The sequence below is a fragment of the Chrysemys picta genome, chromosome 8 (assembly GCF_011386835.1).
Source record: "Chrysemys picta bellii isolate R12L10 chromosome 8, ASM1138683v2, whole genome shotgun sequence".
NCBI lineage: Eukaryota > Metazoa > Chordata > Testudines > Emydidae > Chrysemys > Chrysemys picta.
This window is the reverse complement of record NC_088798.1, coordinates 65261665-65287278: the sequence shown is the minus strand read 5'-3', so window position 1 is coordinate 65287278 and position 25614 is coordinate 65261665. Positions and strand designations below refer to the sequence as shown.

The window sequence follows — 25614 nt, the reverse complement described above, 5'->3', positions numbered from 1 at the left end:
CCCCTCTCTCCCTGCCCTCAAGAAGGGATGTCTGATTAAATAAGACTACCTGGTATCATCTCTCTTTAAATGGGAATTTGATAACCAAAACCTAACTTTCTTTTTCAGACTCTTTTCCAGGTAAGTGCCTTATGACTTGTTTTAGCTTCTTTTCTCTTGTGTATCCCAGTCAACGACTCTCCAGGCTTTAGCATTTGTTTCTATTGTTTGCCATTCCGCAGGCTGAAGTCTCTGGTTTCCAAACCCTGCCCCCTCTGTTTAAAACTTATTAATGTTTGTCAGCTTCAGGGTCATGTTAACAACTTTGGCTCTTTGGGCTCATATACTCCATGGAAAGGAATACAACACCTCTCCAGGGCAAACAAGAGGGTGGGTTCAGCCAGATTCAGAAAGTAAGGGTACAAAGGTACAATGTGTAAAGATAATCCTATTAGTTGCTTTTGTTGAGTCTCCTGTATTTTGAGATAATTGCTTCATTTACTAAGTGATTAGGATGGCAAATACTACCATGCTGGCCTGAATCCAGAGCTCTGGTTACCTGTGTAAGTCTCCATTGCACAACTCCACCATGCAAGGCCATGTTACAAATCTATTTTGAGCCTAATGGTGCATGTTGGAATGCTGAGGTAAGGGGGAGATAAAACACACTACACACACTTCTGATAAATGCGGCTTTATTTGTTGAATTCCCCCCTCCAAGAAAGCAAAAATTAGGCAACTATCTAAGCAAAAAAAAACCCATGAAAAATACAGATCTGTAATAAAGCCATGTAACTACAGAGGAGCCTACAGCTCCTCTAATGCAGCATCGGCTTTGGTAACAAACTTATCAAAGTAAGTAAGTTAGAGTAATTTTAGTTCTAAAGGCACATGGCAGCTTGGACAATTCATGACCTACCACCCCTTCCAATTTTGGCTGCTTATTCAGCAATTCTCACAGTCCAGCTGCAGCTACTTTGATAATCTTTGTCACATTGTGAATCATTACTTGCAGGGGTGCATCTCATTGTAGGATGGGATCTTCCTTTTGAAGCCTGAAGTGTTTCCACCCTACCCCAGCACCAATATTAAACAGGAGAGACCCAAGAGAACAAGCATTCAGCACTATTACAAATCCATCATCCTCTTCCACATGTTTAGCAGTTCCCAGTGGAGTAGACACATTTCAGTTTTCTAGCTAAAGGTATGTGGGGTGAGTACCAAATGAATGAATGATCAAGAATTTCATATTGTACTGCTGCAGCCCAGCTGGTTTCAAGCAGACAATACGAGGCTGCTGATCACATGGCTTATCAGAACCAGCATCTGCCATGACACTAATCAACTCTGAGTCAGCCCCAGGAAGGCTCCCTGAGAAGCTAACACCAGGCACAGCAGCTGTCAGTTTAACTGTTCTGACAACTACTCCCTGGAGCAGCCTCTGTCTGTGTTCCCCATCCCACCCAGGCCACCGCAAGGCGAATGGCTCTGCTAAAACCACATGATCAGCAGTCTAGTATCTCTGCGGCAGCGACGTGCTCTAAGGCTGCGGGGTGTAGCGGAGATACTTCTTGCCCGACGGGAGTTCCTTGGTGAAGATTCCTTCAGGAAACAGCTTTTTGGCCTCATCATCTGGCATGCTGGGAATAACCATGACACGGTCTCCACGCTGGTAAGAAACGGGGAATATTTTAGTGAAGCAGAGAAATCGAGGGACTCTACAAGGTGTCTGCGCTAAGAAGCGAGACTTTAACCACCCCCCCTTTTTTATTAAGGCCGTAGTCACTGTATACACTGATGTGCACATGCCACCCTCAACACCAGTGTTAAACTTCACCAGCTACAAAAGAGGTGTTACCCCCACCGAGGCAGAAGTGGAAAATGAATCTACTCTTGAGCCCACTGTGCCATATTCAGATGTGCAACAAGACATCCGGCTGCCATTAAGCCTCTGGGACATATTCAGCAGTGACTTGAATGGAGATGGGGTATGTGCGAGACAGGCATCAGTAATGTAACTTGGACCAATTCGGCAGTCAGGACAAGTAACACTGCAGCAGCAAAGGAGGGAGGTGCAGCCAGATAAGTAACTTACAGAAGGGTGTAAAGGGAAAATAGGGGGGCTTCATTTTTACACCTTTGCCTGCCACCAGTCTTCCAACCAGGGAACACGTTACACCGGCTTGCTGATCAGTTCCTATGCAACAATACAACTCACGTGGTCATCACCACTGATCTGCTCACAAGGAGGAAGCTGACCCCTGGGCTAGAAGAGTGGAGCTGCAGCGATGCAGTTGCGCCACTGTAAGCTCTCTAATGCAACCTCTCCAAGCAGATGGGAGGGAGCTCTGTCGACTTAACTACTCCACCCCCGTGAGCGTGGCAGCTGGGTTAGCAGGAGAAGCTCTCCCACAGACACTGCGCTGCCCACACGGGTGCTTAGGTCCATGTTACTTATGTTGCTCAAGGGGGTGACTTTTTCACACCCAAGTGACATAGTTATACTGCAGTGAGTGCCTGTGTAGACATCACCTAAATCTCCCCAAAGAGGGTAGAATTTCCATTAAGCCCCCCAGCTTTTGTGAATTCCCTTCTTAAAATAAAACTTTCACAAATCCACACACACCTCAGGCCCAGAGAAGCAGCAAAGAAAACCTTTGCCTTTGGTCCTTTATGGACACCCCAGCAATAGGAGCAGTATAAAAACATGCGCTTTGCATGAATACACAGGGAACTCCTGCATCACCAATGCAAAGCTGAAGAGTCGGGAGATGGAAGCTCAGTCAAAGTCATGAGTCCTTTTTGGAAGCTTAGCTGATGCTGTAACACCATGTAACAAACCCAGTGTCTACTGAGACTTTTACCACACTCCCCAGCTACAGGGCATTTCAGAGCAGCTGTGAGGACTGAAGCAGGAGGATCAGAGTCCTAAGACGTCAGCCTCTATTAAAGCTAAAAGTAACACTCCATGAGCAGTACAGCTCTGTTACCCTTAAGCAGTCCCGAGTCCAAGGCCAGTGATGAACTCTAGCTAGTTCATTAAGATGGTAACAAGTCAGAAGGATGCCCACAGCCAGACAGTGGATTTTACCTGCACCAGAAGATCTCACTTTAATAAGGCAGCAGTTACCCAGCTGAGTACCATTATAGGTTTTAAAGAGTGCTTCATAATTAGGATAAAAAAAAAAAAAAAAAAAAAGAGTCTTCCCAGTGTTATGCAGATCAGGAGAGAGCTGTTTAGTTTAATCATGAAAAGCTATGAAGACTTTTCCATTAGGTAAAGTGACCTAGATGGGTCTATAAGATACCATGGATCAAACGAGACTTCTCTTTGATGCAGATAACATAAGCAAGCATCAGAAAGGTCTACTTCTTTAGGACAACATGGGTCTCCCTCCTCAGATTAAGAAAGACAAAACCCCTTCGTGGGGTGTCACAGTGATGGGCTCTGGAGGATTCCAGATGGTTTGTTTGCAAGAGAGGTTTTTCTGAAACCAGGGCAGCACTGGGCTCTGCAACTGGCAGAACAATTCTGCTTATCATGCACAAGCAGGAGCAGAATCCAGCTCACTCTGCCCTTGCCTTGCAAAGCCCACACTGATAACAGGGGGAGAGACAGTCATTTATTATCTCTAAACCAGCCACATGCAACTCTTAACAAGCGCAATGCGGGCAGTGCTGTTGTTACCGTTATTTTTCCACTGTTACTACACCTCTCAGCGGTGCTGTGTGGAGAAAGATAATTCTGTTTCATGGAGGATTGTGCTATTTTGAGATCTGTTTTGCTCTGGTTAGGAATTAAAACTCAAGTTTTCCACCCCAGGGAATGGAGTCCCAGCCCTGGGGCAATCTGCATGCCTGGATTCCATTGCAACGTCGATGAAATTGGACTGTTGCAACAAAAGTCTGATTTTGCCAAATCAGCAAATTCCGATGAAACACTCGTCCGAATTCTCCCAGCCAGCTTCTTCTCAGCCTCATGGTGTGCTCTCAGCATGTCCCAGGATTGCAGGGATTCTCACGATCCATGTCTCTTAGCACATCCTCTGTGTGATAACTACCTAACTTCACCTTGTCCTGAGAATGGGCACACAGGCTCTAGGAACTGTCCTTCTCTACACCCGGAGCTGCCCTACAGCACTGGGTTGTAGCTCTACAGATATTTACCTTCCAGTCCACTGGGGTAGCAACCTTGTTCTTTGCAGTCAGCTGCAGGGAATCCACTACTCTTAGGATCTCATCAAAATTTCTGCCAGTGGTTGCTGGGTAGAGGATTGACAGTTTCAGCTTCTTATCTGGGCCGAAAACAAACACCTGAACAGCAGAGACACATAAGGAGACACTCTGGGAATCTGAATAGAAGAGTAACCTGAATTTACATCAGCTACAAGCATTTAACAGTGTCAGGTAAGCCACATTTCAGTGAGACAGGTACTCTAGTACTGATAGTCTCCCTCATCCATCAATGACCCCACTGCCTCCTTCAAAGCAATCCCAGCTCCATCCTTCCTACCCATAATCCCCATGCTCTCCCTCTTCTGAAAGGCAGTCCTGGGTCCTGTCCGTTTTAGACTAAGCATTTAGGGCAGAACAAGTGCTATTTACATTGATGACACTAGGTTTATTATAAAACAGTCTCATCTCTTTTAGAGGAAAGATGCAGCCACATACAAAGGAAGTAGCCATCTGCTCTTATGCAGTATCTAATATTTCAGGTGTGTGGTTTATTTTACTGTGTGGAACATTACTGCCACCTCCCTCTGCGGGTCCCTACCTTGAAAGGGGACAATAACAGTCTTTTAATACTAGTGCTGGAGGGGAGAAGGAACATCACAAAACTGTTTAGTTCTACTCCTTGCCCATTTGAGATCCCAGACAAGGAGTGTTACCGATCTCGTCATGCTCTCAGCAGGACAAAGCAGTGCAGGATCAGCAAGCTAACATGCTTCTGCCTCCCAGCTACAACTGGCTCTGGACCAGCATCATGGCTGGGCTCCAACGGAGGGTAGCTGCAGCTAGGAGAGGGATCACCCACCCAACCCCCCACTGGCAAACCTCAGCAGGACAGGAGTCACTGAACTGCTTTGACGATCTGCCCCATTCTCCAGCCAGGCAGTTACTCTAGTCACTAGTATGCAATGGACCAGTTATTTAGACTGCTGCACCGGGGTAGTGTGCTAGTACAGACAAGGCACCAGGGGCTTAGGCACAGTGTTGACCAACCTTATTCATGCCCACACCTGGTCTACACTAGTGCCCCACATGCAGCCTGTACTCACCACACGCGCTGTCAGCGGCATGCCCTCCTTGTCCCGCTCGTCTGGGTCCAACATGCCCAACTGGATTGAAAGTTCCCGCTTTGCATCAGCAATTATGGGAAAGGGGAGCTTCTCTGTGGGCTCATCACCGTTGTAAGCATTGATGTCCTGTAGCAGGAGGGGAGAGAAAGCACAGGCATGATTAGCGCTTTCTGAAGACTCAGATGAAGGGGGGAGGGGGGGAAAAATCCCATCCAATTTTACTAGCAACCCCTCCAGATTTCAATGTACGGATTAATGTGCTACACCTGGGCAGAGGCAATGAGGATTCTTGGCTCAGGCTACCTTAGATTTCTGGAATGGGGGATTATTTTCTAAACAAGATTTTGAATTTGAGTCCCATTGCTATGGTTACCCATTGGGAGTGACATTAGCAGAGAACGAGGGCAGATGTGTGGAGGAACAGGGCTACAGTGTAGAGAGAAAACTTCTCTTTAACTTTTACAGTTACAGGTATTTGCTCCCTCTCCCATCACTCGCCACCACCTACAAGTCCACTCAGTCCTACTTCTTATTCTGCCAATCGCTAAGACAAACAAGTTTGTTTACACTGATGGGAGATAATGCTGCCTGCTTCTTGTTTACAATGTCACCTGAAAGTGAGAACGGGTGTTTGAATGGCACTGTTGTAGCTGGCATTGCAAGGCATTTACATGCCACATATGCTAAACATTTGTATGCCCCTTCATGCTTCAGCCACCATTCCAGAAGACATGCTTCCATGCTGATGATGCTCATTAAAATAAATAAATAAATAAAATAATGCGTCAATTAAATTTGTGACTGTACTCCTTGGGAGGAGACTTGTATGTCTCCTGCTTTGTTTTACCTGCATTCTGCATGTATTTCATGTTATAGCAGTCTTGGATGATGACCTAGCACATGTTCATTTTAAGAACACTTTCACAGCAGATTTGACAAAACGCAAAGAAGGTACCAATGTGAGATTTCTAAAAATAGCTACAGCACTCGACCGAAGACTTAAGAATCTGAAGTTGCTGTCCAAAATCTGAGAGGGTGGAGCATGCTTTTAGAAGTCTTAAAAGAGCAACACTGATGCAGAAACTACAGAACCCAAACCACCGAAAAAGAAAATCAACCTTCTGCTGGTGGCATCTGACTCAGATGATGAAAATGAACATGCGTCAGTCAGCACTGCTTTGGATCATTATCAAACAGAACCCGTCATCAGCATAGGAATGGTGGTTGAAGCATGAAGGGGCATACAAATGTTTAGCACATGTGGCATGTAAATGCCTTGCAATACCAGCTACAAAAGTGCCACTCAAACACCTGTTCTCACTTTCAGGTGACACTGTATACAAGAAGCAGGCAGCATTATCTCCTGCAAATTGTAACCAACCTGGTTTGTCTGAGCGATTGGCCGAATAAGTAGTAGGACTTAGTGGACTTGTCGGCGCTAAAGTTTTACATTGTTTTATTTTTGAATGCAGGGGGTTTTTTTGTACATAATTCTACATTTGTAAGTTCAACTTTCATAGTAAAGAGATTGCACCACAGTACTTGAAGGAGGTGAATTGAACATTTGTTTTTGTTTTTTACAGTGCAAATATTTCTAATCAAAACTAAATATAAAGTGAAGACTGTGTTGTAACTGAAAATATATTTGAAAGTGTAGTAAACATCCAATTTAAAAAAAAAAAAGGTATTCTACTATTGTTTAACAGCATGACTCATCTTTTTAATCGCTTGACAGCCCTAGTTTTAAGTAGTACAATGCAATATTAATCACTTACAATATGTGCTGAAAGAGCCCATATTTGGGGCAGAGTTTTTGTACTGGAGCTCAGATAAAGGAGGCTCACTGATTATGGATGTGAATCATTCTGTACATGTGATTCCCTGGGCCTCACCTCTGATAATTAAAAAGGCCCCATTACACACAGCTAGAGTCAAATTTAGACCTGGGGTAAGCAGGTACAACATATGCCGACGTCAGTAACAGTTGCACCACTTAGATCAAAGGTATGTTCGGCCCCTGTTCTTTAGTGGGTGGAACTTTGCTCTCTAGCCAAGGTCTAGATTCAGCAATGAGACCCAGAACAAGTTACCTGACTATCCTCAATACTGGCTGGCTAGGGTAAAAACCACCAAAGAGAGTACAGGCTATGTCAGATTCAAATGAAAAATGCAATGCACATTTACTGGGGAAAAATTTACACCGTATCCACCCCACCCAGCATTAACCAAGTGGTCTACCCCATCACACTGGCAGAGAAACACACAATTTGATATGCTGTGGTTTTGGAACAGTGAAGAGATTATCTACAACCAGAAACGGTGAGATTGCACCACAACTGTCCAGTACTAATGTAGGACAAACCGGTTCCATGCCCTAATCCAAACCTGGCCTAGTTAAAGAGTCTGTTTTCTGAGCAGAAACACATTTTCTCAAGGGTTGAGTTTGGATCTGACCAGACTGTTAGTCTGTCAAGTCCTTTCCAAGTCCAATTTAAAAATGTATTTATACAGTTTGTGGTGACTTGCTTAGTATTTACACAGTATAGTAAGAGCAGAGCCACTGTACCAATTAGAGTTTGTAGAACTGCAAAAAGTCTGAGGCAAACAGACCAGGTTTTCCCAGAACAGCAGCTCTCTTGCTACCAGCACTGAACTACTTCTCCTGTTGACATAGGAGTCTCCCACACAATATCATGATGTACCATCAGCATAGCAGGCCATTTATACCCTAGTCTTTCTGCCCTGCCGCTTACTAAGGGCAGGACAGTCTGGCTTGGGAGGAACAGGAAGGGGTGAGATGCCACTTGTTAATAGTAGTGACTGCTGGGCAAAGCTTTTCTAGTGAAGTAGGCATTTGTTTCTCAGTGGCCAGTGCACTGGTCCCTATGTGAACGCTGATCCTTTGGTTATGTGTCACAGCCAACTCTTTATAGCCATAAACCTAATGTGGTGATAATTTCTCAAGGATACTTTAAATTTGTTTGTTGTTACCACTCAACTCCTAATGTGTCAAAGAAAGTCTCTGTATAGTCTCTTTATGCTACTCTCTAAGACTTCTACAATTCCCATAGCATGCCAAAATATTTTATACCAGATATTGGCAACCTTTGGCACGCGGTCCGCCAGGGTAAGCACGCTGGCGGGCCGGGCCGGTTTGTTTACCTGCTACATCCGCAGGTTCGGCCAATTGTGGCTCCCATTGGCCGCGGTTCGCCACTCCAGGCCAATGGGGGCTGCAGGAAGTGGCGCCAGCCAAGGGATGTGCTGGCCGGCGCTTCCCGCCAGCCCCATTGGCCTGGAGTGGCGAACCACGGCCAGTGGGAGCCACGATCAGCCGAACCTGTGGATGCTGCAGGTAAACAAACCAGCCCGGCCCGCCAGGGTGCTTACGATTAGACAGATGTCTTGTTACTACTATTTATATCTTGTATAGAACTAAGCTGTGAGCTTTTGGGGGCTGAAATAGTCTTTATCTCCCCTCCAGCCTCCTTGCTAGAGCTGTGTGAATAAATTGGGTTTGGGTTTTTTTGGTTTGGTGGCCCAACAAGGTGGAGAACTGTTTTGGTTTCACCCAAAACAAAATACAAGTTAAAAAAAATCAAGTTTGACCAGAATCTAACATTTTGTTTCACACACACTGTTCCATTTGACATTTTTATTTTTAAATATAAACTAAAATTAAAACAAACAAACAAAAACACAACAACTTTTCCCTCCAACAGAAACAACTCAGCAAATTAAACACCAATTTGTGAAATGTTTCTGTTGACCTGAATCTGTGTTTTTTGTCTGAAGGATTTCACCCAGCTCTACTCCTAGCACATTTCTGTTTTACTGCACCCACAACAACTGTTCAGTGGTCCTTACCTAAAAGGTCTGCATAGGCTCAGTTTCAGTTTACCCTGAACTCCTCCTGCTGCATATCGATGGAGATGATCGGAGCACCAAGGTGACTAACCCAGCTGACTTGCTTGTTGGGTGTAAGATCCGTTTTGATAGCCAGGCAGGAGGCGAGAGTGCAACCCAGGAGCCCACACCGCCTTCCTGGAGATTTCAGGAGGTGGTGCAGGGCACAGCATTGGGAGTCTGAGACCTGGGCTCTATTCCCAGGTCTCACACAAGTCACTTAACCTCTCTGGGCTTCAGTTTCCCCAGGTATGAAATAGGTATGTTTGCCCAACACTCCACAGCTTGAGAGCTATTGGTGAAGTAGGTGGTCTACACTAACACCAGTTTCATAGAGGGTGAGTGCACGGTCTCTGCTCAGGGCTAATCTCCAGCCAAAACCTTTCAGATAAACTCATGAGGAATGACTGAGCTGTTTTCTAGGCTGAGGCAGTGATGTATGCCACAGTCCATGGCTGGCTCTTTGAACTCCACCACTGGTGTGCATCTACTGAATGGGATTTGTGATTTATACCCATGACATTTCAGTGAGGTTCCTGCCTGTCACCGGGCTCCAACAGATTAAGATATAAGCAGGTCATAAGATTTCCTTATGATCTCTAGCAAGTCAGAGCTCAGAATACGAAAGCAGCCAACATGCTAGGTTTCTGAATCCACACTAAGGGCTGTATGAGCCTCCGGATGTTAGAAGAAGTTAGTCTTTGTAAATAAACCTGGATGTATTTGGCAGCTCACAGTCATCCTGTGATTAACAATGTGATGCGGCTATAAAAAAGGCTAATGCAGTCCTAGGATGCATCAGGCGAGCTATTTCCACTAGAGACAGGGAAATGTTAGTATCATTATACAAAGCACTGTTAATACCTCATCTGGAATACTGTGTGTAGTTCTGGTCTCCCATGTTTAAGAAAGATGAATTCAAACTTGAACAGGTGCAGAGAAGTACTACTAACATGATCTGAGGAATGGAAAACCTATCTTGTGAGAGGAGACTCAAAGAGCTTGGCTTATTCAGCCTAACCAAACAAAGGGTGAGGGGAGATACGATTGCTCTCTATAAATACATCAGAGGGATAAATACCAGGGAGGGAGAGGAGTTATTTAAGTTAAGCACCAATGTGGACACAAGAACAGATGGACATAAATGATCTTTCAAAAAGTTAAAGGCTTGAATCAGACAAAGGTTTCTAACCATCAGAGAAGGGAAGTTCTAGAAGAGCCTTCCAAGGGAAGCAGTGGGGGCAGAAAACCTTTAGTCTTTTCTTTGATAAGCAAAGTAGATTGAACTTCAAAGCTCATTAAAAAGCACGTTTTCCAGACCTGAAATCACTCCTGGCTCTTTTCTAAACCCTGTCCAATATTTCCACATCTTTTTTGAAGTGTTGATACTGGCACTGTGCACAATATTCCAGTAATGGTCTCACTATAGTCCAATACAGACTTAATACCACATCCCTACTTACACGCTTTTTCCAACTTGCACAGCTAAGGATAATGTCAGCTTTCTTGACCAGGCACCACATTGGGAGTGCACGTTCAGGTAGTTATCAAGTCACCTGGTTGAGACAGTCTACAATGGCATGTGGCCCATCTGCAGCTGCTAGTAGCAAATATCCCCAACAGCCAGTGATGGGACACTAGATGGAGAGAGCTCTGAGTTACTACGGAGAATTCTTTCCTAGGTGGCTGGCTGGTGCCCACATGCTCAGGGTCTAACAAATTGCCATATTTGGGGTCAGAAAGGAATTTCCCCCAGGTCAGATTGGCAGAGATCCTGGGGTTTTTTCGCCTTCCTCTGCAGCATGGGGCACAGGTCACTTGCAGGTTTAAACTAGAGTAAATTGTGGATTCTTTGTAACTTGAAGTCTTTAAACCATGATTTGAGAACTTCAGTAACTCAGCCAGAGATTAGGGGTCTGTTACAGGAGTGGGTGAGGTGCTGTGGCCTGCAATGTGCAGGAGGTCAGATTAGATGATCATGATGATCCCTTCTGACCTTCAAGCCTATCAGTCTAATCAGAGTGCTGCTCTATAAAGGGATCTAGAAAGCTCACTGAACAGACTGTTCAATCCAGAGCAAGAGTCTCTGGATTTGGAGACTGGCTGGGTGCCTAAACCAAGTCCTAACTTTCCTCTTTCATACCCACTCATCACGAGAGTCATCAGGAAGGTACTGGCTGTGCTAGTCCCTGTTTGGTGTTGTGCTGTCAGTCACTTTTAGGACTGGATTATTCTCTTTTAATTAAAGGATTGTGCTTTTCTGAACCATTGTAAATCCCCAGCCACCTCATGAAATTCTGTACGAAAAAGTGAACTGGCTCCATGGGAAGTCTCGAGGGTAAAGTGCACAACTGCCAGTTTCTCCAGTTTATTTTTAGCAGCAAAGTCCTGAGATCCAAGGAGACTCCATAGCACGGTGTCATGTGCAGTGAGCAGTTTAGTGGATAAAGACATGGCTGTCTGGACTTTCATCTAAGTCTACAAGGCACTTGTCAGGAGTCCAGAAAAAGCTTCAAGAAAATGATTTGATGGCTGCAGTCCAGTCTAGCAGGGGCAACCTCCTGCATTACAACTTTCACTGTGTTAGTCATTCAGAGAGCAAGGGCTAATTTGACAATAAATGCACCGGCTCGCCTGGAAAGACGTCTCTCCCATTTCTAGATCTGGGCAGCCCATCACTAACGTAGTGAACCAATAAAGGAAGCTGCTAGATGGATTCATAGGCATGCAGCATTATCCTGCATCATTCCACAAAGCTTCAAAGCACAATAGTCTCTCCATCAAAACTAAAAACCAAAATTAAACTCCACTACAGCCATCTCTACCCTTTTGATATAGGTAAATATTCTTGTTTCTATTACAGCCCCTGAAATGCATCCTGTTTAGAGCTGCTGACATTTCCCAGAAATAATTCTACTGTGATATTTTCCTTTCCTCACCTGTTTATTGAAAAAGATTATTAGCATGATGATTTGTTTTGAGAGATCTGCTCCAGAAGGAGTCAGTCTTTTTCATGCAAATACCCCTAAATGAGAGTAAAACAAACAGGAAAAGCAGCACAGAAGCAGCAATATCCAAGTCAGAACCATCTCTAAACAGTTCACAGAGGTTCCAAATTCTTTTAAGTGACCCATGAGATACATAACTCTGGATCAACCATGTATCTTCATTCAGAAAAGCTGGGCCCAGAGGAAGAATCCACAGGATTTAGTTATGACTTCTGAGAAGTCAAGTCATTCCAGTCTCTCCCCTACTTCCACAGAGCTTCATAAAAAGTAACTGCAATCTGCACCCTTCAATGCAGTGCAACAATCCAAGACTCTTTCAGCTCCCCTATAAACTGGTATTTCCCTGTGTCCAAGTTAAAATAAGCAGGTGTCACTGAAGTGACTGGCAGTAGGCTTTTCTCACCTGAAGAATCTGAGGATAGTTAGGCTGAGACAGCAATGAAAAAGACCATAGATGCCTGCTAAGGTAATAGTAGCATCAGATGTTGGTGATCACTGCAGTGATCATTTAGCTTGGGGAGTCGGGGGGGGGGGGGGGGGGAGAGAAATGAAGATCTCACTTTCTGAAAGCTATTTGTCACTTGCTTATATCAGCAGAATATTAAATACTGAAATTTTCCTTCTGATCTCTTAATTGAAAGACGAAAATATTTTTTCACTCTGACTGCATATAAAGATTACAGCAGCTTGTGAGGAGGCAGGCAAGTTATAACGTGACTGATGCCACTGACATTATAATACTAGCAGAACTAGCTCCGTTGGTACAAGAGGGAAACTTCACTTCTGCATATATAAAAAAAGGACACTTCCTGTATAGCAATTTGAACCATAATTTGTATACCTTCAGCGCCTCTTCTCCAGTTATCACAAAGCTCTTCATAAGCATTAATGAATTCACATGGGGCTGGACAGGACCTCGAAAAGTCATCAAGTCCAGCCCTGTGTGCTGTGGCAAGACCAAGTAAACCTAGACCATCCCTGATAGGTGTTTGTCCAACCAGTTCTTAAAAGCCTCCAATGATGGGGATTCCACTGCCTCCCTTGGAAGCCTATTTCAGAGCTTAACTTAAGGGCTGTTATAAAGAGGATGGTGAGCAATTGTCCTCCAAATCCACTGAAGGTAGGACAAGCAGTAATGGGCTTAATCTGCAGCAAGGGAGATTTCGGTCAGATATCAGGAAACACTTCCTAACTCTAAGGATAACTCAGTATTGGAACAGGTTACCAAGGGAGGTTGTGGAATCCCCATCGATGGAGGTTCTTAAGAACAGGTTGGACAAACACCTGTCAGGGAGTCTCTAGGTTTACTTGGTCCTGCCTCAGTGCAGGGGGGCTGGAATAAATGACTTCTTGAGGCCCCATGCAGCCCGACATGTCTATGGTTAATCCAAAGAGAAGTTTGCTGGACAACAGTGGCAAAGATTGAGAAAATTTACTCTTTAGAAAAGTTATGCTCCTTCTCTAATCCCCTTTTTGTTTGATCCAGTTATGAAAGAAGCTGCAATTTAAAGGGCAATCCTTACTTCATAGGCCTCAGTCTAGGATTTCATGCAGAATGCCTTTGTCCAGATGGACAATGACCAGCTTGCATCCGCACATCAGGGTTTGCTATCTCTTGCCATTAAAGCTCTCTGCTGTGTTCAACAACTGAGCAGGGGGTCTCTTGGGGCTTTGCTCCTGGCTTGTTGCTTACAGAAGAGTTTAATTGTGATCACCCCAGTTCAGTGCTCTGGGTCTCCAGCATTACCCTAATCACTTCTCTAGTTCTCCTGGGATCTATCCTGGCATTTCAACAGTTTAATGACTAGAGGGACATAGACCTGTGGATTGTCTCCAGTATCAAATGTACAAAGATGATTCCAAAACAATCAATCAGTTGTCTTTGCTTCTGGTAAGAACAGCCTTCCATACTTTGTACGTTAGATGCTGATAAAGAGCTGTAACGCACTGATAAAACACCACTGGGGTGTTCCATCATCTCTCCCTCTCTAATACTGCAGCAGGATTCTCTTCAACTTGCTTCAAAAGCTCACAGTCCCAGTGTGACCCTGTACTCTCAAACTCATATTAACTAACTGGTGAAGGTGTCATGCCATTGTCAGAGTCAGCTGCTGTTTATGATTCACACCATCCCTACCAGGATGCTGAGACTGAGCAGTCGGATTCAAATCCTAGTTCATTTTCCTTTTAGGAACCATTTTGAAGCCTAATCTCTAGTTTCCAGTGGAAACTTGTGCACATTAAACAGACATTTCAAAGTTTTCTATAATGCTGTACGCCTATAGGGCACTTCAACAGTGAGACTATCTCCCAGTTCACGACAATTGGCAATGTTTGCTAGAGCCACCCATGAATAGAACAGCAGTAATTGCTGGAGACCAATATTCAGTTGTATTGGTAGAACTCTGTGGGGACAGAGGACTGGAAGAGCTGGGGTTATTGCAAGTCAGGATTGAAATGCATTCACAAGAGCTCAGAGGAGAAGTTATTCATAGATTTTAAGGCAAGGATTATGATCTTAGTCTGACCCTCCTGCATAACAGGCCATAGACTTTCACATAGTAATTCCTGCCTCAGGCATGTAACTTCTGATTGAACTAGAACAGATCTCTCAGAAAGGAGACATCCAATCTTGATTTAAGATTTCAAGTGATACAGAAGCTACCACATCCCTCGGTAAGTTGTTCCAATAGTTCACTAGCCTCACTCAAACATTTGCACTTTATTTCTAGTCTGAACTTGTCTGGCTTCCCACTTCCAGATACAGAATTGTGTTCTGCCTTGTCTTGTGGATTAGAGTCCTCTCTTATATAAACCTTCTCTGCTTGTAGGGACTTCCAGAAGATGACCAAAGCACCTTTAGTCTTCTCTTTGATAAGCTAAGTAGATTGAACTTCAAAGCTCACTAAAAAGCACGTTTTCCAGACCTGAAATCACTCCTGGCTCTTTTCTAAACCCTGTCCAATATTTCCACATCTTTTTTGAAGTGTTGATACTAGCACTGTGCACAATATTCCAGTAATGGTCTCACTATAGTCCAATACAGACTTAATACCACATCCCTACTCACACTCATTTTCCAACTTGCACAGCTAAGGATAATGTCAGCTCTCTTGACCAGGCACCACATTGGGAGTGCATGGTCGTGGTTGATAACCACCTGAACCTTTTCTCAGTCTATCCCGCAGGTCTCAGTGATTGCCGACTGCTCTCTGAGGGCATTATTTGGTTCCCATATACATTAGGAAACTCCCTCCTGTCTAACTCCTAGTTTGAAGTAATTTTATGCCGTAAGAATGATTAGGATGCCATGAATACTGGACTATGCCAAGACTGATTAAGGCAGCATTAAGGAAGTGACTAATATAAAGCCATACTCCAGACTCATTTCCATATGGTGGAGGCAGAGCCTTGGCTTCAAAGTATAACAATCAACCATTTGAAGAACGAAAAGAAAACGTGAGGGATAGACAGGGCAGAGCTGAGCCAGCCGTGTCATATCCGCTAATAAAATTACAAATATCTGCACTCAGATCAAAATACTGAGCCCACTGATCAGGTGTGGGAGAGAGTCAAAACCAACCAACCAAACAAAAAACTACAAGCAGCAAAGATTTCTGAGACCCAGAACCTGGGGTGGAGATAGAGTAGTGATGAAAAGGTGTAGCCTGGCCAATTGTTTAACTACACTGACAGTTTGTTCTTAATGTTCAAGAGACCAAATTTAGCCACATTTATTGTATTGTATACACATACCTATTAATGTGGTGTATACTACACCTACCATATGTATTGGCGAACGAGAGTATGTCTGTCAGTCAATGGCTTTATTCCATTAGTGTGCTTATGTTACAAAGCAAGACCAAACCTTCTGCATGCTAATAATACAAGCAGTTATCTGGAGCTCCCTCACAGAGTTCCCTGTTGCCACCTCTTCATCCCCAGCATACCTTACTCCAGGCGAGATGGTCACTGACATCATCAATAGAGAGGGCTATCATTTTAACATTGCGCTTTCTGAACTCAGGGGCCAGCTTTGCTGCTCGACCCAGCTCAGTGGTGCAGACTGGAGTGAAGTCACGGGGATGAGAGAAGAGGATGCCCCATCTGAAAGGGAACAGAATGGAAGACAACAACAGAATGAGCCCAGATTCTGATTAGGAATCTGTTATACGCACAGAGAAATACCCAGCTGCAGATGGTATTTTAAGCTTGCTAGCCTCAGGAATTAAATGCGCTGTTCATCTCCTCATCAAATGAGCACGGAATTCTTTTAAGAGATCCTCCTTGTGTCTCCGTCATTGTAAGAGGCTGAGGTGAAGCAAATCTTGCAGAATGAGCCTTCAGGCTTTTAGAACTCTTCTCCCCAATCCTCACTATTCATTCTCATCTCCCTGTTTTGCCTCTCCGCATTACCTTAATGATGCCCACAGTTCACATGTCACCGTATCAAAAGATAATACGGTAACTAAAAAACTTTAAAGTGATTTGTCTCCAGTGGCTGCCACCTCCGCTCCCATCCTCCAGGACAAATACTGCTGCATTTCTTTGTCAATTAGAATCACCATAGAGTTAATGCCAGTGTATACAGTATATACTAGCCCTTTTTAGTGCCACTGGAACAAGACTCTGCTACTAAGTCATCTGAATTAACATCCTGAAAGGGTCACTGATATTTTACAACCTCAATTACCACCTTATATGCAGTTTTCATCTAGGTCATCACCTCTAGATGGGGACACCCCTTCAAAATAAGGTGATGGGTCTTGTCCTGGCCTGCCCTGGTTTGTTATATTGAACCTCAGAATATTAGTAGTTAGCAGCTGATGTGCTGTAATAGCTCTAGGTTCTGGTGTGATAAATAATACCTAGCTCTTATATAGTGCTTTTTATCAATAGATATTAAAGTGCTTTATAAAGGTTGTCAGTATTCCTGAACCTCTTTTATAGATGGGTAAACTGAGACATGAAGAGGGGACAGGTGAGCATGGACAAGTCATATCAGGTCAGTGGCAGAGTTGGAGGGGAGTGGGGAATCTCCTGCATCACAGTCCAGTGCTCTATCCACCAGGCCATATCACCTCTCCATTGATGAGCTGGGGAAGGACCATTTTAAAAAAATGGGGAAACAGCCCACATAAGCACAATTACAAAGAGTCTTCACAGATGAAGAAATTTCTATAAGTATGACTCAATACTTAAAAACGAAGAAGTGAACATTTCTTAGAACACTTTTAGCTAGGTAACTGGTATCTCAATAACAGCTAAAAGTGACAGGAGCTCATGCCGTGAGCTCATTAGTAATCCCAACACCAAGTATATCTCAGAAAAATCCTGACCCAAAATACGTACAGTACTTGCCACACAGCCTTTTTTTTTTTTTTTTACTTGACCCACAGTAGACATGAAACATATTAGTCCACACTAGCCTGTGCAGCCTCCATCTTATTTGATCTGCAACAGCAGTGTTTACCGAGGGACAAAACAAGTTACAATTTAGCTCATGTAGATCTGAATTAGTGTATTTAACATGGTTGTTAATGGGTTGGCACCTTTTTATTACAGTATATTATCTAGTGAAAACTATGCAGCTAACTTGTAACACCACTGAAATATAAAAACTCAAACTGTTGAGTAGAGATCAGGCAGAACATCTGCCAAGTTTGGCTACTATAGACTTGTCAATTTTCAAAATACACCATGGGGAGCAACATAAAATTGGAAGGTTTCAGAGTAGCAGCCGTGTTAGTCTGTATCCGCAAAAAGAACAGGAGTACTTGTGGCACCTTAGAGACTAACAAATTTGTTATAAAATTTATAAAATTGGAAGTAACTCCCAATTGCACTTCTTTTTAGGGCTGTCTCATGATTAATCACACTGTTAAACAATCATAGAATACCATCTATCACTATTTTTGGATGTTTTCTATATTTTCAAATATGTTGATTTCAATTACAACACAGAATACAAAGTGTACAGTGCTCACTTTATATTTATTTTTGATTAAAAGTATTTGCACTGTAAAAAAAATAGTATTTTTCAATTCACCTAATACAAGTACTGTAGTGCAATAACTTTATCATGAAAGTGCAACTTACAAATGTAGAATTATGTACAAAAAACTGCACTCAAACAATGTAAAATTTTAGAGCCTACAAGTCCACTCAGTCCTACTTCTTTTTCAGCCAATCACTCAGACAAACAAGTTTGTTTACATTTGCAGGAGATAATGCTGCCTGCTTCTTATTTACGTCACTTGAAAGTGAGAATAGGTGTACTCATGGTACTGTTGTAGCCAGCGTTGCAAGATATTTACGTGCCAGATGCGCTAAAGATTCATATGTCCCTTCATGCTTCAACCACAATTCCAGGTGACATGCGTCCATGCAGATGAGGGGTTCTGCTCAATAACAATCCAGAGCAATGCTGACTGACGCATGTTCATTTTCATCATCATGAGTCAGATGCCACTAGCAGAAGGTTGATTTTCTTTTTTGGTGGTTTGGGTTCTGTAGTTTCCGCATCAGAGTGTTTCTCTTTTAAGACTTCTGAAAGCATGTTCCACGCCTCGTCCCTCTCAGATTCTTAAATCTTGGGTTGAGTGCTGTAGCTATCTTTAGAAATTTCACATTGCTACTTTCTTTGTGTTTTGTCAAATCTGCAGTGAAAGTGTTCTTAAAATGAACACCATGTGCTGGGTCATCATCCGAGACTACTATAACATGAAATATATGGCAGAATGCAGGTAAAACACAGAACAGGGGACACTGAACTCCTTGGGGGAGAATTGTGTTATAAATTTAATTAATACATTTTTTTAAGGAGCATCATCAGCATGGAAGCATGTCCTCTGGAATGGTGGCCAAAGCATGAAGGGACATACAAATGTTTAGCCTATTTGGCACGTAAATATCTTGCAATGCCAGCTACAAAAGTGCCATTCAAATGCCTGTTCTCACTTTCTGGTGACACTGTAAATAAGGAGAGGGGCAGCATTATCTTCTGTAAATGTAAACAAACTTGTTTATCTTAGCAATTGTCTGAACAAGAAGTAAGACTGAGTGGACTTGTAGGCTCTGAAGTTTTACATTGTTTTGTTTTTGAGTTTTTATGTAACAAAAATAAATCTACATTTGTAAGTTGCACTTTCATGACAAAGATTGCACTACAGTTCCTGTATGAGGTGAACTGAAAAATACTATTTCTTGTTTATCATTTTACAGTGCAAATATTTATAATAAAAATATATACATTTTGATTTCAATTACAACACAGAATACAATATACATGAAAATGTAGAAAAACAGCCAAATTAATTTTTGAGTTAATCGCGTGAGTTAACTGCAATTAATCGACAGCCCTACTTCCTTTGCTTATTTAGCTGACTGAGTGGTGCAGAGTGAACTACGCTCAAATAGTTTGTAGTTCAGTACAGATACTTGCAAAGGTCAAATGCTGAACTGGGTGTACAGAGCGTAACAGGCTGAGGATTATGAAAATCCATGCCTGTGCCTAGAAACCTAGCAATGGATTTTGAAGAGTGGTGCACTTACAGGAATCTGATTTTATGGGCATTCCCTTCTCTGGCACACACACAGACAAGCTGGGGCTCCTGGCCAGTGTCTTGACCCTCAATAACTAATTTTTTTTTTTTAAATAGAGGGATTTTTAGATTCAACTGCATCCAAAAGTCACCATCCTAAACAGCCAGATGAGGCCAGTATACTTATTGCTTCTGCTGCCACAGCAAACCTCAGTCTGTTCCATCCCCAAGTTCAGACAAAGGCCAGGTAAATTATTCTGATATGTAAATGTGAACCCTAGTCCCAGAGTGATCTGGATTTTTTTAAATTAACTCCCCCCACTACTTTGTGCATAAACTTTGTGTGCTTCATTTCCACCAGCACCGCCTACCTATAACATGGGATAATGGTCTTATCCCTCCCTTGTAGAGTGCTTTGAAATATACTAAGCATTGCTAAGATAAGTATAATTTATAGATTGGGCTTGGAATGGAATCAATTCACTCCACCATTGCTAATCTTGGCATAAAAACTGCAACCCGAGTTTACAGAAACTTTGCACCTCAACGATGCCTTCCATGCAAGGATCTCAAAGCGCTTGTCTACACTTGAAATGCTACATCAATACAGCTGTGCTGCTGTAGCACTTCAGTGTAGACACTACCTCTGTAGACGTAGGTAATCCACCTCCCCAAGAGGCAGTAGCTAGGTCAACAGAAGAATTCTTTCAACAACCTAGTGCTGTCTACCTGGGGATTTCGGTCGGTGTAACACCACCGCTCAGGGGTGTAGATTTCTCACACTGTTGACCGATGTAGTTAAACCAACCTAATATTCTAGTGTAGACTAGGCCAAAATACTGCAAATACAATAATGAACTGAGATCATATCGCTAAGAGGGAGCACCCATGTCACAGATAAGGAAACTGAGGCTCTGGGAAGTCAAGTCACAGGAAGGGTACGATAGAAGAGAACCCAGTTTGATTCCCAGTATCCTGTTATGAGTGCTAGAGCAGTGGTGCCTAGTCTGTGACCCTGTAGGGCAACTGTGATAAGCAGAACGTGTGTTTAATTATGAATGGAAAGCAAATACCCTTAGCTGTGCCCTGAGGCCTCTGCAACATCAGTCCTGCTGCTACCTGAGGGAAATAGGTGCAGGAGCAGTGCCAGGAATATTCCCATAATCCTGTCCCTCCCCTTGGCTGTCTGCTGCCCTTTTGAAATAATATATTTGGCCCTCAGGTGGCAAGCTTTGGGCACTATGGTGACAGACTGTTTCCTCATGGCATACATGAACACAGACCATTTCAAAACCATCCCCTTCTGCAGGGCTTAGTTTTGTGCTGCCATCAGACTCCACTAAGGGCCCAGCAGCAGTCCAGTGACACTCATGACCACAGTGGCTTCTCCAGCTCAAATCAAGTCACGTAATGGTGGCACTGCCCCAGCATGGAGATTTCAGCTTTTTACTATCCTTACTTCCTTCACTACCAAATCTAACACGTTTCCTTCTATTCCCCCATTCAGTGCTCCTGACAGCCAGCACCATGTGAACTGCCTCCAGCAGCATACATCCTCTATTTATGCTCTTAAATCTTCCTTAATTTCATGCCACCAGATTATCTTAGAAAATTATTGCCTTTTAATGCCCTACGAGGAAACTGCTGTCATCCCAGACCTATAAAACGCATTTGAAATGACTGTTACTATAATTTCAGATGAACAAACATTGGACAATGGATATTGAACAAACTGGCACAGCAACTTTTTTTTTATTTCAGTCACATTGCTTTGGGGGCTGAGATTGTTCTATACATAGTGTGAAAGTTAATATTCTTTTATACTTCCCCCTTGGGGAAATAGGGTATAAAAATGCAGATTTGTTTCCAAGTTCCACTGTCTGATCTGTTTGCCTTTTTTGTTATTTAATGAGTAATCTGACATGAAATAATAGAGCTTGTTTACACAAGGTCAGAAATGACTCAGCTGTTTCAAAGCCTAAAGGGGATCCTGTTCTTTCCAAATCCCACTCTGGTTCATACCAGTAAGTGTTATCCTCGGGTACTGAGCGACTGGCCTGATAACACATATTCTGGCAATGTGGGCTGAGCACTTTGTATTTCACATTACAGCATGCTCCCTGTTAGTGTTACAGAAGATGTATGATCTTTAGATTGAATAGTAACTATTGTTATCTAAATCCTCAGTCCCCTTTTAACTACTGTGCTTGCTGTGTTGCATTGGTGAGCAACAGACAGTCTAGATCAGGGGTGGGCAAACTTTTTGGCCAGAGGGCCACATTGGGGTTGCAAAACTGTATGGAGGGCTGGGTAGGGAAGGCTGTGCCTCCCCAAACAGCCTGGCTCCCACCACTATCTGCCCCCTCCGACTTCCCGCCCCCTGACTGCCCCCCTCAGAACCGTCGACCTATCCAACCCCCCCCCGCTCCTTATCCCCTAACCACCCCCCAGGACCCCACCCACTATCCAATCCCTGACTGCCCCGACCCCTATCCAAACCCCCACCAAATTCCCCGGGACTCCCACACTTATGCAACCTCCGTTCCCCGCCCCCTGACCCATCCAACTGCCCCCTGCTCCCCTGACTGCCCTCTGGGACCCCCTGCCCCTTATCCAACCCCCCCCCCCGGCCCCCTTATCATGCCACTCAGAGCAGCATGTCTGGCAGCCACGTCCCCTGGCCGGAGCTAGACATGCTGCCGCTCTGCTCTGAAGGAGCACGCCACTCTGCTGCCCAGAGTGCTGCCCGCACAGCAGCGTGGCTGCAGAGGAGGGCGGACAGCAGGGGAAGGGCCGGGGGCTAGCCTCCCTAGCCGGGAGCTCAAGAGCCGGGCAGGACGGTCCCGCGGGCTGTAGTTTGCCCACCCCTGGTCTAGATCCTATGCAGACTTACCAGGACTGAAGCTGCTAGTCTCAGAATCTCTGCATTGCTGCTCACCTATATAATGTATGTAGCTTATCTCCAAAAGATGTGGTGAAGTCAGAGCATCACTCCAAAAACTGGGGTGAAACCCTGCCCCATTAAACTAAATGGTAAGATTCCCATTGACTTCAAGTGAAACACGAAGAAAAACCCAACATTGCTCTGAGTTGTTCAATGTAACAGTTATAGAGGAGAATCAGACTCATTTGTGACACTGGGGTGCAACAAATTTACCTACACCATGAACTCAAGGAGAAAAGCCTACACAGAAATAGAATGAAAAGCCAGGTCATGAGTCAAATGTTGCTCTCAGTGACCCTTCTTTAAATCTGGAATGACACCATTGAATCAGTTATTCTAGATCGGGGTAGGCAAACTACAGCCCAGGGATCTGGCCTGCAGGACTGCCACCCCTGTGGCGCCATGGGGCTAAGGCAGGCTCCCTGCCTGCCCTGGCCCTGTGCCACTCCCGGAAGCAGCTAGCACCACGTCCCCATGTCACCTAGGGGAGTGTGGGGGCAGAGGGCTCCACATGTTGCCCTTGCCTGCAGGCACTGCCCCCATTGGCCGGGAACAGGGGACCATGGCCAATGGGAGCTTTGGGGAAAGTACCTGCAGGTGAGGGCAGCGTACGGAGCCCCCTGCCTCCTCCCACCCCCAGGGGCCGCAGGGATGTTGTGCCAGCTGCTTCGGAGAGCAGCACAGGACCAGGGCAGGCAGGGAGCCTGCCTTGGTCCCGCGGCGCAGCGCTGCCACCCTGGAGCTGCTCAAGGTAAGTGGTGCCAGGCCAGAGCTCACACCCCATCCCCCGCCACACCCCTCCTGCACCCCAACTTTGAGCCCCCTCCTGCACCTCAACTCCCTGCCTTGAGCTCCCTCCCACACTCTGCACCCCTCCCTACACCCCAAGCCCCTGCTCTGAGCCCCTCTGCACTCCCTCCTGCACCCTAACCCCCTGCCCTGAGCCCCTTCATAAACCCCGCACCCCTCCTGTGTCCCAACACCTTGCCCTGAGCCTCTTCCTGCGCACCGCACCCCCTCCCACAGCCCTACTTTCATGGCCCTGCATGCGATTTTCCTACCCAGATGTGGTCCTTGGGCCAACAAGTTTGCCCACCCCTATTCTAGATCAACACTGGTATAAGCAAGAACAGAACTGGGCCCAAGGCATGTGGAATTTTGGTTGATACTTTAAAGGTTATGCCAGCAATAGCCCAACTGTAGACACAGGGACACTAGTATAAGCTATACTGGCATACTCCCCTTTCTGGTGTAGGCAAGGCCTGTGTGTGGGTGTGGGGAGACAACACTGCGAGGAATGCATGGGGGGGGGGGAGGGAGAGGGGAAGAGAGCTGGGCAAAGAGAGAACAGGTTTGGGGGATATGGAGTCAGCAATACAATTATTCCAAGTTTCTTAATGTGCCTGATATCATTTGTGCAGAGGACAAAACCCAGCCCTCCAGCTAACCCTACTGTCAGCCATTATCCCCTACCCTCCATTGAGGAAAAGAACCCAGCCACTTCTCCCCCCTCACTTCCTAGTCCTATAGCCCAACCGAGAGAAGGAACGAGGAATCCCCCAGTCCCCTTAACCCTATAGCTCCACCCAGAGAGAGAAGGAAGAGAATCCCCCACGCCTATAGCCCTCTGAGAGAAAGAAGAGAAGCCAGCCGCCCCCCGCGCCAAGAGCTGGCAACCCAGCCCTCCCCCGCAGACGCGAACTCCGCCCCCCAACGGTGGGGGTCCCTGTCCCCTACCCCGGGCCCGCGGGCGGGCAGGAGCCCGGGGTCCCCCAGCCTGCGCTACTCACGAGTCTCCTAGGAAATCGTGGAAGCGGATGCGGCCGTGCGTGGTGTCTGCCTCGAAGTTGGGGGCCTCGTCCCCCAGCAGCAGTCCCGGCATGGCTAATGGCCTGACTCCTCGCGGGCGACGTGCAGGAACGGCGGCGACAGCGACTGATACAACCTCCGCAGGGGGCGGGGCTGCCATGATTTGTGCCTGGCCAATCAGGAGAAAGGCACGGATAGCGCCCTGCAGGGTGCGCAGCTAGTGGCTAGAGCAGCGGCCTGGGAGCCAGGACGACTGGGTTCCAGTCCTGGCTTGGCCCCTGGCGTGACCTCAGCCAAGTCACTTCACTCTGTGTGTTTAGAGTGCAAGCCCTCGAAACAGGGGCTGTCTCTTGTCATGTGTTGGGGTAGCATCTAGCCCAGTGGTCCCCAACATTTTCTATCACGCCCCCCCACCATAATGGAACCTGTCCGCACCCCCCCACCCTGGAACCTCAACTGGGAGCTTGGAGCTGAGGCCGAGGGTTGGGAGAGAGCCACGGCTGGAGCCCAAGCTGCAGCTGGGAGGGGCAGGGCCGGGGGCAGAGTGGCACCCAGAGTGCTGGATAGCACTCCTTCCCGCCCTCCGTGGTGGCTGGTCTGGACCCTTCTGTGCGCCCCCCGATTTTCCTCCACACCTTCCAGTTTGGGAACCACTGAACTAGCCCTTGGTTAGAGCTTCTAGGTCACTACCCATAATACAAATAGGAATCACACCAATAACATGCAAACATCACTTCCATAACCCAGTTCTCACACATTAAGGAAATAATTTAACACTATTTTAAAGATAGAACAATTAATTATTGGAGAAAATAGCAACTAACCTTTATTAAGACAGTATGAGGATAAGCAAGCAACATAAAAAAGAATAATAAAAAAGCAGCATTTTATAAAAACGTACTCTGTTAATACAACTTTTTGTATCAGCTTCTCTGAGAAAAGTTCTTAGGACAGTATTATTGTCCAGAGGTGTGGCTGTCTGCACAAGGAAAAATGTTGCCCCTTAAACGTATAATGTACTGGTGGCTAGAAAAGTATTTGCAGGATCAGAGCCCAAGCATGTGTGTAATTTTACTCATATGAGCAGGCCATTGCAGAAAAGTGTGTAAAGTTATGTGTGTGTC

General features: G+C 45.1%; 1 protein-coding gene across 1 annotated transcript; it reads right to left on the bottom strand.

Annotated features, from left to right (window-relative positions):
- Positions 1-657: 657 nt before the first annotated feature.
- PRDX6 (peroxiredoxin 6) lies at positions 658-24800 on the bottom strand. The gene is made up of 5 exons (XM_005312969.5): positions 24472-24800; positions 16144-16300; positions 5259-5405; positions 4147-4293; positions 658-1648 (listed from the first exon to the last, which is right to left on the bottom strand). The coding sequence occupies exons 1-5, from the start codon at positions 24648-24650 to the stop codon at positions 1520-1522; spliced, it is 759 nt and encodes a 252-aa protein (XP_005313026.2). The 5' UTR covers positions 24651-24800; the 3' UTR covers positions 658-1519.
- Positions 24801-25614: the final 814 nt, after the last annotated feature.